A 12,530-nucleotide genomic window follows, 5' to 3' on the forward strand; every position below is an offset into this window, starting at 1 on the left:
TTGACAAGCTGTAACTTTGTACCCCGATGACCGATTGAGCTGAAATTTTGGCAGTGAACTACAAATATGTCCAAATTTACGCCTACTAGGTATCATTTTTTCGAATAACGCGTTCAAAAATTACGCACTAGGTCAAATTGTTAAAAAAATAGCAGTTTTTGTTTTGGAAATATCAGGAAAACAATTAATTGGAATGTTATCAATTTGAATTCAGGTGCTGCGAGACACTAAGTTTATATTAAAAAAAAATACAAATTGTGGAATTTGACATTTAAATTGGTTAATATATCAAAAATAAAAACTGCTATTTTTTTAACAATTTGACCTAGTGCGTAATTTTTGAACGCGTCATTCGAAAAAATGATACTTAGTATGTGTAAATTTCAACATATTTGTAGTTCACTGCCAAAATTTCAGCTCAATCGGTCATCGGGGTACAAAGTTACAGCTTGTCAAAGTTGACCATTTTGTATGAAAAACGGCTTCCGCTGCTATTATTCTGAACACAGGTGTAAATCTTAGTGTACGTGCTAAATAGTTGTCGATTGCAGTTGGATCCGGCAGCTGAGAAAGTGTTCCTGACATATGTGTTTGCCATACCTTCGCTGCTGCAACTGGCGTTCAGTCCTGTTTTCGGATGGTGGAACAACAGAATTAAGTCGATTCGGATGCCGATGGTGTTCTTTCTTATAACGTTCATCGTAGGACATGTGCTGTACGCCGTGATAGGAGAGATCAAAGTTCATGAAAAGTACCTGATGGTCGTATCCCGAGGACTTATCGGAATGTCAACTGTATCGTGTACGATCTATCGGGCCTACATGTCATCTGCCACAACAGTTCCTGAGAGAACCAAGGCTATGTCATTCCTATCGTTAGCCCAAACAAGTGGTATGCTGGTGGGCTCAGCTTTGCAACCAATATTCTCCTTACTGGGCGAAGATGGTTTCTTGTTTATGGGATCGATCAAAGTAAATATGTACACTGCAGTGGCATGGTTCTGCACAGCGCTTGGATGCATAAATCTTGTTCTGATGATGCCTTCCGTGTTCAATGACCATCAAATAGCACTGAAAGAGGCTCTGAAGGGGCATGGCCCAAAAACTTCCAAAGCTGTCTGGCAGTCAACCAAATTGGACTTTCTACCTATAAATCTCATGTTGGCGGCATTCGCCTTGCTGATGTTTGTTTACACAACGATTCAGACGTAAGTAGCAGCACGTGCCCCGCACGATTTCCGCACTATCCTTCCGTTAACTTTTCCTAATCGATATCTAATGCGGGAATCGCTATTCATGAGCGTCCAGTTTCTTGCTGCGTCGATCTTGGGTTATAATTTGTTGCACAGTCCATTAGTGTCACTATCCCCCCCGTACGCGGTGCGGAATCCTTAGCAAATAGTGCAAACCGACGACGACGGCAGAGAAACCACTAACTTGCACATCGTTAACCAGAACTTGAACGGACTGAAGGGAAGCCGCGTTATCGCTAAACGTGGGCCGCTGATAGCAATTTTTGTGCTCCGGCTGGTGATTATGATTTGCGATTGTCTATTTACATAAATAAACAGCTTGTCGATAGATGCGAGTATGGGGCTTCTTAGGGATGCCACGATGTTTGTTTGCCGACTACATACTATTGGGGGAGACTTTGTTTGTGTGGAACAACCTTGTGAATGAACTGTAATTGAACTCATAGTGTTGTAGTGAGTTTATGAACAACATTGTTATATTTACGGTGGGGTATAATTTGGATAAGGATTAGATTCAGCTTAACATCCTCCTTCGTTGAAAATGACTATGATCATATAAGTACTAAGATACACCCAACCAGCGGATGGCAGATTTCAATACAGTTCTGCATACACACCTTACAGAAACTGTATAAAAATGTGGTATTTACAATTTCGAAAGATTTCAACACAATCGTTGTATACAAAATATTCAACTTTGTATAGTTAAAACATTGCAGAATTGTATATGCCAAGATTTTATACAATAATTGTTTGTTTTTTTTGGTGTAAGCGTCCCTAGTGTGGACTACCATTTATTCATTGACTGAGGTTAATTTAAAGTTAATTTCTTCGCATGTGAACATCCCGTTAACAAGCGATGCTAAGGCAGAATAACTTGTCATAGAGTCTATTGAAGCAGACGTCATAGTGGGTACTTTGAATATGAACTGTGGGAAATAGTAAACGATTTAAGTTAACGATGCAGCTATGAAACGGTTTATTTACAAGAATTTTTAATTTTGTAGACTTTAATATGCGTTTTACTTACCAAGCAGCTTCAAAGCGAATACATAAACGGAGGTTCAAAAATTTTATTTTTTCAATTGATTTTTGAGAAATGCGTTATAAATCTGTTTTTAATCACTTTATTTTTACATTTAATCACGGACTTACGTTGGCCTTATCAACCCATAGCGATGATGTGTAGTAGCTCATAATAATTTAAAGGGTTCCACTCTAGTTCATTTTCAACTAAAAATTTACTAATTTCTTATAGGGGCCTTTTTGAAGCGCTTAAAACACATTGAGTAAAAATGAGATATCTTCTTAGTCAGTTGACCGATTTGCACCAAATCACCATGTATTCCTCAAAAAATTAGTTCTTTATCAATTGGGAAGATAATAAAAGTGATTCGATAGAAGGCTCGGGTAAATACAGCTAAATAAAAGGCTCAGGCGCACGGGGAAAAGTGACCAATAATGAATTATTCATTAATTTTATTAACAATTCTTTCTAAAGTAGCGCGTTTTTTCTATATCATTTCTGATAATAACCTTGGAGTTAATTCGCAGCTCTCACTCATCTATGACCGTAGGTGGCCACCAGACGGCTTTCCAGATAATCCGGAACGTCCATAAAATGGGCATTTTGTTAGGTTCGGCCTAGAGCGGCGCAATATTTTCTAAACCATTTCTGACGGTGATCTTGAAGATATTTCAAAGTTTTACTCAGCTATAACCATAACCAGTTGGCCATCAGACGGCCTTCCGGATAATCCGGAACGTCCCTAAAATGGTAATTTTGGATAGTTCGTTAAAAAGTAGCGTAGTTTTTTCTAAGCCATTTCTGACAGTGATCTTAGTGTTAGTTCACAGTTCTTACTCTGCAATGACCGCAGGTGGCTACCAGACGGAACTGGAACGTCCGTGAAAATAGTCGTTTTGTACAGTTCCTAGACCAACATTTTTCTTCTAAACCATTTCTGACAATGACCAGGGAGTTTGTCAATGCTCTTTACAACACAGTATTGTATAGAGTTTACCGCCTTTACCATAGACCATAGACCATAGGCCATATTAACCCAAGAATATACTACGCAAACAAAAGAATGATGAATTCTATCATAATAATGCTAAAATAGTAGTCATTGATGCTAATAATCACATCAGGTATTGATACAAATCAATACCTCGTCTAAGTTGAGTTATTCGACAAGGGTGGTATGCTTGTAATGGCCATCTAAATTCCTGAAAATTCCTCAATGAGGTACCATACCTACTTAAGGTACATACAGTGCAATTTGCCTTATTCGATGTACTGTAACTCTATGTGAATCCTGGCTAGTATGATCAGTTTCTTGATAATAATTTCTATAATAATAACGAATGGCCAGTCCCAATAAACATTAAATGCCGTAAAGGTCTTATTAAGTCAAGAACAAGTTGCTTCAGCTAAAAAAAATGTTTGTTGGGATGTGATAAGAACGCAAAAGACGTAATTATAATTGGATGTAAGAAACAAATTTTTCCTGCATTTCCAATTCTCACAGAGTTACTGCTAGGGTAGTCAAGTTGAAGGTACAGGATTGAAATGGAAACGGTTCAGAAATCCATTTTCTGTTCCAGCGATTGCTGGAACATGAGAAATGTAGAAAAAGATACAAAGTAAGAGAATGAAACGGGCCTGAGGCCGAACTGACGGCCTCCTGCGTATGATACGAAACGAATAGCCATATGACTACCAAGGACACTTCTTTGGTTACATTGGTTTTCAAATCTCAAGTAACTGCAAATGACGGCACTTTTAAATCCCACATATTCTGAGATATCAAACAAAACTGGTTGACCCATATATCACCACCCATAATAATTTCTATTAAGATGTTATCCAATCTTAAAAGTTTTTCAGTATATTGATTTTCATCCTCAAACAGCTGTGTAGAAGACGGCCACTCTCCAATATCACAAAAATCCGGGGATATATAACCAAACTGGTGCTGGTGGTCTAACAGGCACTAGCACTACTCTGTGGATGAATTTTAAACTTAACAATTTTTCAACATATTGGTTTACAATCCCCAAATAACTTTGTAGAAGACGGCAATTTTCTAAATCCCACAGATCCCGAGATTTTTTTTATGTCTTTATTTTCATGATTATGATCCCGAGATATCAAACTAAACTGGACTTACATATACACTAGCACCGCCTTACGACTGAATTCTGAACTAATCAGTTTCTCAACATATTGGTTTCCAATGATCGAACAACTTTATAGAAAACGGAAACTTTCTAAATTCCGCAGATCCCGAGATATTAGTTTTCAATCCTCGAACAACTTTGTAGAAGACGGCAATTTTCTAAATCCCACAGATTCTGAGATATCGAACCAAACTTATCTCTCATATACAGTAGCGCCAATTTGCGGAAGAATTCTAAATTAAACAGTTTTTCGACAAATCGGTTTCCAATCATCGAACAACTTTGTAGAAGACGACAATTTCATAAATCCCACAGATCCCGAGATATCGAACTAAACTGATCTCTCATATACACTAGCGCCGCCTTACGGCTGAATTCTGAACTAAATAGTTTCTCAACATATTGGTTTTCAATCCTCGAACAACTTTGTAGAAGACGGGAACTTCTTAAATCCCATAGATCCCGATATATCGAACCAAACTGGTAGGTTCATATACATTAGCGCCGCTAAGTGGTAGAATTGCAAATCATTTTTTTTGCTTGTTTCATAGGGTCGCATGGGATCGACTATAGATGTATTTAGAATTTGTTTCACTACGCCTGGATTTTCAAAATAAGAAACACCGCGCCGTTTATTCACCGGTGTTCCATTGGTTCCGGATCTTCCGGAGAACCAGCAGAAGATTCATTGGACATAAAAAATGTCCTCAATGAAAATATCCATCCGCTTTATTATTTTCTCAAAAAAAAAATCAAGTTGATATCGTTTTAATTGGCTTCAATATAACGATTTTTCGGACTGTTGTACTTTTTACAACACGCGAGTTCTCGTGTTTTGAAAGTTGAAGCGAGTTGCGGAAGGTTAACAAATTCACAAGCAAGCGAAGAATCGCTACTCGCGCAGCTCTTCCAATTCCTGGCAAAACAGGGCTCACGAGGTCCTCGAATGACAGTCTCGGCTGCAAGTAAAGTTGGGATCGCTGCGATGAGGATAGCTCTTTCATCCCAATATTTCGCCACGCGCGTAGTCAGTCAAGCGCTGGACTGTTTCGTTCCACCTTTGGCGGTTCGGTTTGCTGGACGAAGTGCCGGTGGATCAGATCGGCGCAGGGATTGTGTTGGATATGGTGGGGAATTTGGGATAAATTTGATAGGATTGATTTTAGGTCAGGATTGTCTGTAGAAATTGCGGAACGATGAATTTCATGGAATAGAAGGGGTCGATCTCTTTCATGTGTCTATTGGTGGCCAGACTACGACTTTTGCATGCCAAAACATGCAAATTTAAGCCGCCTTGCTCCTTCTTGCGTAGGTACCAGCTGGATAATGATAACGCGTGCGGGCATTCCACTCCACAGGAACGTCCCCATTGTTGCTGTGATTTTGGCCGTATGGACACCAAGCGGAGGCAGTACAGATGAAAGGTACCACTGCCTCCATGTGCCAAATGTGTTCAGCATAATCACCCTCTAGTGAAGAGTTGCGCAAGGACTGCAGCCACATTAGCTGTGAAAATTTGCCCGCCAGCGCATCCCAGTTAAGTCCCTAATCGAGCTGACGAAGGTAACACCCAGAATTTTGAATACGTTGGTTATTTGTAGCAACTAAGTACAAATTTCGATACCGCAACCGTTTTTCGTGAATTAAATTTTGCGCCAACGGCAAGCCCAAAGTGACGAAATATTTCATTAATCGCTTCTCTTTGCCACGATGACGTCACAATCACGTCGGCGTAGGCAACAAGCAGATTATCCCCACACCCTTGCTCAAGCCTACACACCAGTGGATGGAGATAGAGCACGAACAGTTGCATGGACAACGGGTCGCCTTCCCGCACCGACCGAAAGATCTCGAACGATCGAGAAAGGTGCCCATTGATAAGCCGCCGGGATGTGGACCGACTGGCTATGTTCCGGAGAAGAGAGATGAGTTCTTCGTTGTACCCGAGCGACTGCATTGTTTCGAAAAGGAACGATGATGATGTTTTGCTCTGCGTTTCAACATTTCTGCCCGTTGCTTAGACGCGGTGGGCCTGCAGAATGCGTTTCATCCTGTTTCTCAGGATGCAGGAGAGCAATATATAATCAATCACTGTTACGCATACCCTCTAGCTCCTCTTCTTCCTCACTAACACGATAATGCGCTCCACGAAGGCATGGGGGAGATTGCCGTTGAGTGCTTCATTCATAAGCATGTTCAACATAGTGGATGACATCGAACATCCGGAGATAAAATTCTCGTGGGATCCAGTCGGCACCGGAGGATCGCTTGGGTGCGATCGCCCTGATAGCAGACAGAATTTCTACTGTTTGAATCTCCTCCATGCCCGCTTCATTCAGTTGGTCATTCGGTGGGATAACACAAAAAGGCTTACGTAGATCTGATCGAGGCGAGATCGCGCGTTTCGACAAACATATGTAAAGCCGGCATCACGTAGACATAACTTCTCCCATACATCATGTAGCTGCAGCTGATGTACAGCGAGCGGTTTCAAGAGGCGGGCTTGTGTTCGGGCTGGGTGAATCGCACGCACGCAGCACGCAATTCTAGACCAACATTTGAAAAGGGCGTGACAGCCAAAATTGTTTCCTTCTGATTCTTTGTCTACATATAAAGCTATATATGTGGACGAAGAATCAGAAGGAATAAATTTTGGCTGTTACGCCCTTTTCAAATGTTGGTCTAGAATTGATATCGCCAGATATGATGACGTTCTCAATGTGATGACGGAGATAATATGCAAGCGTGACATTGAAGAACTCTTCTCTAGCAGCGCGCTGTGCAGTGCCGGAGGAAGCGTAAACGTTGCAGATCGTTGTGTCGTGCACTTGCAGCGGGATTAGTCGGCTGTCCAGACTCTTCTCCATGTGCTCCTTCACCGCCTCTCCTTGTGTGGTCCACATTCGCGAAAACGACAAAGCCAGGCATGGAAAGCTGTTCGTTCTCGACTTCCTGCAGACACGCGATATGGAGGTTTTGGCTGCTTATGAAGGTTCGGACTGCGTTCAGTTTTGTGAGGTTCGTGATCGTACCGATGTTGATGGATGCGAGGTTGTACATATGACGTGAGAGCCATTTATGGAAGAAAGTCCTCATCCTGCTCGTCGTCACCGTTGTTGGGGCATAGCTGTTTCTTGCCGGGCGGGCTTCCTCGGCTTCGGCTACTTCTCGTTGATGTTAACGAATTGTCCGTATCGCTTGCTGGCTTTTTGAATATGTCAACCAAGATCACTTATCAGCGGGCTGTTTTGTGCGTTTTGTGCTTGCTACGTACTGGGAGACACCGTTCGTGTAATTGGAACAGCACATTGGCTATCAGTTAGGTTTTTTTGGTCTAACTAGACGGCTGTGGCAGCTTGGGAAAGCCTTCAGCGATGCTGGTGGTGGAGCGACAGAACGCTGTCCTACCGGTTTGGCGCTCGGGGGTTTTGCAACGTGCGCCTTCTTCGGTGGTTGTAGTGGCCCAGTTTGCATCGCCACGTTTGCATAACCCTTCTGGACAAACAGCTTTTTGTTCTTGATACACCATATGCCAGTATGCGCTTTGCGGTATTAACAAGAGACGATCTGTCCCTTGTAAACAATGTAGACCTGCTGTCCATCGATCGTCACCCACGAATCGATATTTCGATGGACCAGCATTCTTTTATTTATTATCAGACTAAGGCCGGAGTGGCCTGTGCTGCACATAAAGGTCTTCTTTATTCAGCTCGGTCCATGGATACACGTTCCCAACCACGCAGCCTGCGAAGGGTTCAAAAATCGTCCTCCACCTGATCGATCCACCTTGCTCGCTGTGGACCTCGCCTAGCCTAGGACTAGCATTCGGGCCGACCATATTCCGAGCGGTATTCTACCGAACTCAAACCCTTCTCCCCATTTTAGCAGCGAAAACACGTCTCCGAACGCATTCAAAAATTCCACGATTTTTTCGTCGGGAACGTTTTCCGACATTGCATCACCATCTTCTATGGTGATGCGAAGCTAGTACTATTTCCCGCGTGCTCCACTTCATGTATCTCATCATGTTCTTGTACTATTCGTTATGCGAGCGCACTGTGGCGGAAAGCCGGACAAAACCTCAAAAATTTTTTTCTTGTGATTTTCGTAAAGCCCATATTTTTTTAATTTAACACATATATTGAATGAGCTAGTTCCAACATTTTTTGATTGTAGCTTGTAAATTAAATTTTTGGTGTCTTGTTGAAGTTCATTTCGTAAAGTGTCTATGAATGGGAAAATGAAACTTGGCTAAACTTTTTTGGGGAAAATTCGAAAAGATCTAGTATTATGTGTTAAAATCAGTTTTTTTGTTCACTTTTGCTGAAGGGGCTCGAAAGCTACAATCAATTGATTGCTTTTTTTCGAGCCCCACTCGGCCAAATGACATATTCGGCCAAATGACTTTTTCGGGCACATCGATTCGGCAGACGAACGATATTTTCGGCCAAATGGCCCTTTCTGCTAAACGATCGATTTGGTCAAAAGGCATTTTCGGCCAAATGGCTTGCGACCAAACAGCTTTTTCTCGCGTACCAGAAAAATAGCTTTCTAAAGGAAAAATCCACAACAAATCAAATGGTGCTTCTTTAGTATTCCGGAAGTTATGGGATCGGGTGGTTTAATCCCATTGACACCTTAAAAGGTATTTTCATTTCTATCGCATCTATGGGTGAGAACCGATTGCGGCTAACTACTCCCATGTTTTCTGATGCTAGTTTGGTAGAAATGTATTTTTCATATGACAGCAACGATTTTGAACCGATCGCAGCTAACTATTTATATGTTCCTTGGTGCCAATTTTGTAGTAACTTCTTCGTCCTTAGTCCAATACTGGAAATGGAAATGTCTATGGTCTACCAATAACTCGCCGGTAAAACACGTCGTTTCAAAGAAAGAAATGTGTTGATGTTTGCTGGGTTTGTTTCTCAGTGCTGTTAGAAAATTAACTTATTTGGCTGGCAAACCTAAAGACTTAGACTTAGAACTATTCATTGAGAATTCACCAAATATTATTTCAGATTTTTAAAACATTTTTTGCTGTTTGGATTTATTAAATTATTCTGTCAAAACAGAGCCTGGAAAGAGTTTCTTTTTAATGTTTATTAATACAGACATTTGCTCTCTGTTTAGTTCTGGAGATCCTGGATTTCACACCAACTCGAACAAATGTTGGCAGCATCCAATAAAACTTTCTGGAGTTTTGGACTTTGTCACAAACAGCCCCTTTGAATACTTAGTTTTCCCAAAATTAATGTGGATTATCTTTTGAAAAGGGCCTAACTTTTTTAATCCTTTGCTTTCAAAAGGATATTGCTGCAAGTCCTACAGAAAAGTGTTGTATGAGTGAACATTGCAAAATCAGTTAAATTTTTGAATATAATTCCGAAATCCACGTAAATTCCAAAATCCGCGTGAGTCATAAAATCCGTGTAAAAACGACCCGAGTAAAAAGCTACCTCTGTGTACAACAATTGTGTAAAAATAACATTTTTACGAATTGATTTTGGTTGCTTCTGATCAGCGCCGTAGCGTGTGGTTGGCCAGGTTGCCCCCCGCCAAGGGCGCCAGAAATCCAGAACTATGAGAAATTATGACAAATCTAATCGAGGTTTTTTACGCGTTTGGATACTTGAATTGAACAGGAAATACAATTGAAAAGAATGTTGGACCAAGTTTTTGGGGAAGAAGTCCTAGATGAGTTCTTCAATACGCCAAAGGTGAAACACAGAGTACACTGTAAGAAACCATTATACATGGTCATGACTAAGACATCAGAACCGTTTTTAAATAGTAGATACTCGGAAATAGAGATTGTGAGTTTGTTTGAATTTGAAATAAATTCTCTCATATTTATGCAGGCAAACTATTTGAGGTTCGAAAAGGAATCATAACGAACGCATTTGATCCAGTGACATTTTCGATTCCTTTAAACCAGACACTTCATGATGGTAAAAAAAAACAAGCAAAGCCGTTGAATATTCGATGATACTTTGAATTTGATTTTATTTTTGGATCTTTAAACGAAGCACTTATCGAAAGAATTAAGTAATGATGGCAACTGATCTACTTCAAAGTTGAAATTTATTTGTCAACCAACACCACCAAACTTCCGATAGACCCACTCCAGGAATTGTTACATTTTGATCTGAATAGGTCCGGAGTTCGTTTTTTTATATGACTTGGTCCAATCGCTATTCCTACCTTCTACCAATTCTCTCCAAAGTTAAAGTTTATTTCAAGTCCAGAAGTTCTTTCAAACCACCGACCAAGGTCTAATGGCGATTCCGAGGTCATTCGATCCACTTCGAAGTAGGATTCCTCTTAATGCGACTACGTCCGATTCACTAGTGCGTGAATTCCCAATTTGTCGGTAACACACGCACTATTGGATCTAGATTTTTTTAATTGTGTGGGTTTATTTAGCCTTTCAGAAAATCGGTAAAATTTCTAGAAAAGGGATTTTTAGAAATCTTCTTGTTTTTTAATAATCCTTACCTCCTTTCCTACTTATTGAAACATATGCCGGTTATAGAGGCTTAAGGAATCCATAACATTTATTAAATCCACCACGCAAAAAAAAATTACTGTCGTTTATTTGGAAGGTTAATTTGCCGTTAAGCGTTACAACGCCAAAATCATATTTTGATTTTAATTTTACATGATTTTTATGCACTAATGTTAGTTTCGGGGACGACTCGCTGTTTGGTCGAGGTTATGGAATACAATAATACAGTAGGAAAGGAAGGGAATTAACAGTGCTTAAGTAATAACGATGCTGATATTCACATAGTTGCCATTCTTAACGACGTGTCACTTCTGTAACGGGACGAACAAACATTTTCTTGGGAGACAACAACGAAAGGAAGACATGTGGAAGGTAAACGACAGTCATTAAAATGGACAACAAGAGGAAGACATTCGTGATGGGGTATGGCAGGCAAGAGGATTGGCGAACCATGATTACAGCAACTCCCAAAAATTGGTGAACAAGGGACATATAATCATGACCAAGTCCCACCAACACTTTCCTAATAAGCTTTGGTTGTTTTCCTCGGACCCGGGGATGTTCCTTTAGCGCAGATCTGGGGCCACGCTCCTCGCACGTTCACGACGTGATCAATATCCTGATAATCCTCGCCGCAAACACAGAGATTGCCTTCCGAGAGCCTCACTCTGAAAAGATGTGCATTTGGAGTATAGTGATTGGACATTAGACGACACACGGTTTGAATGAAGTCTCGTCCCATATTCAATTTTTTGAACCATGGACTTTTCGACATCTGCGGGCGAATTGAATACAGCAATCTACCCAATTTCCCATTTTTCCATCTCCATTCATCTAAGAAGATTTTCCGATTGTAAATATCATTTTCCATAGCACCCATCTGCTTTCTCAATCCCGGGATCGAACAATGAGAAGGGACCCAGGCAAATTTATTTTAATCCCAGCTGATGATGTTTGTTTTGAACACGTATGAAAGTAAGGGGCGCCTAATAACGGTTTCGCCAAGGGCGCTGGGAGTCCACGCTACTACTCTGCTTCTGATAATATCCGCTATTACGCAAATCTATCGTAGCTATTCCCCCGAGGTCAGCAAAAGTATAACATTCTGGGTACTTGTACCTCAGATTGAGAAGCTTTGTCCAATTAAAGTATGATACAATGGGGACAATGAGGCCCTTCTAAGTGTTGTAAGATGCGTGGTTATGAAGCAAGACCATGCTGAGGATGGCTGGGTTCGATTCCCAGTCCGGTCCAGGAAATGTACAGGTTTGAAATTTTTTCGACTCGCCTGAGCATAAAAGTATCACCGTGTTAGCTCCATAATATACGAATGCAAATATGGTAACTTGGCTTAGAAACCTCGCAGTTAATACCCTAGCAGCACACATGTTCCACATAGGTTACTGCAACTCATATGTGACTAGATTTAGTCACAATCAAGTTCCTGCACTAAGCTGCGAGGCGGCATTGTCCCAGCTGGGAATGTACTGCCAATGAAGAAGAAGATAATGGAGACGACCATACAATTACGATCGTTTAATACAAACCAATCAAGTGAGCTCGTTCTTTTGATTTGTAATCAAAGTT

At 40.8% G+C, this 12,530-nt stretch overlaps 1 protein-coding gene across 3 annotated transcripts in view; it reads left to right on the forward strand.

Annotated features, from left to right (window-relative positions):
- Positions 1-12,530, forward strand: part of LOC134227186 (major facilitator superfamily domain-containing protein 8-like) — a 75,323-nt gene that overhangs the window by 43,363 nt on the left and 19,430 nt on the right. Inside the window, exon 2 of one of the 3 annotated variants that reach the window (XM_062708508.1) lies at positions 552-1,207. The exons of the other annotated variants lie outside the window; for them this stretch is intronic. Within the exon in view, the coding sequence (XP_062564492.1) occupies positions 552-1,207 (656 nt within the window). The remainder of the gene's footprint in view (positions 1-551; positions 1,208-12,530) is intronic. 3 annotated transcript variants of the gene reach the window in all.

Source organism: Armigeres subalbatus, chromosome 3 (assembly GCF_024139115.2).
Source record: "Armigeres subalbatus isolate Guangzhou_Male chromosome 3, GZ_Asu_2, whole genome shotgun sequence".
Taxonomy (NCBI): Eukaryota; Metazoa; Arthropoda; class Insecta; order Diptera; family Culicidae; genus Armigeres; species Armigeres subalbatus.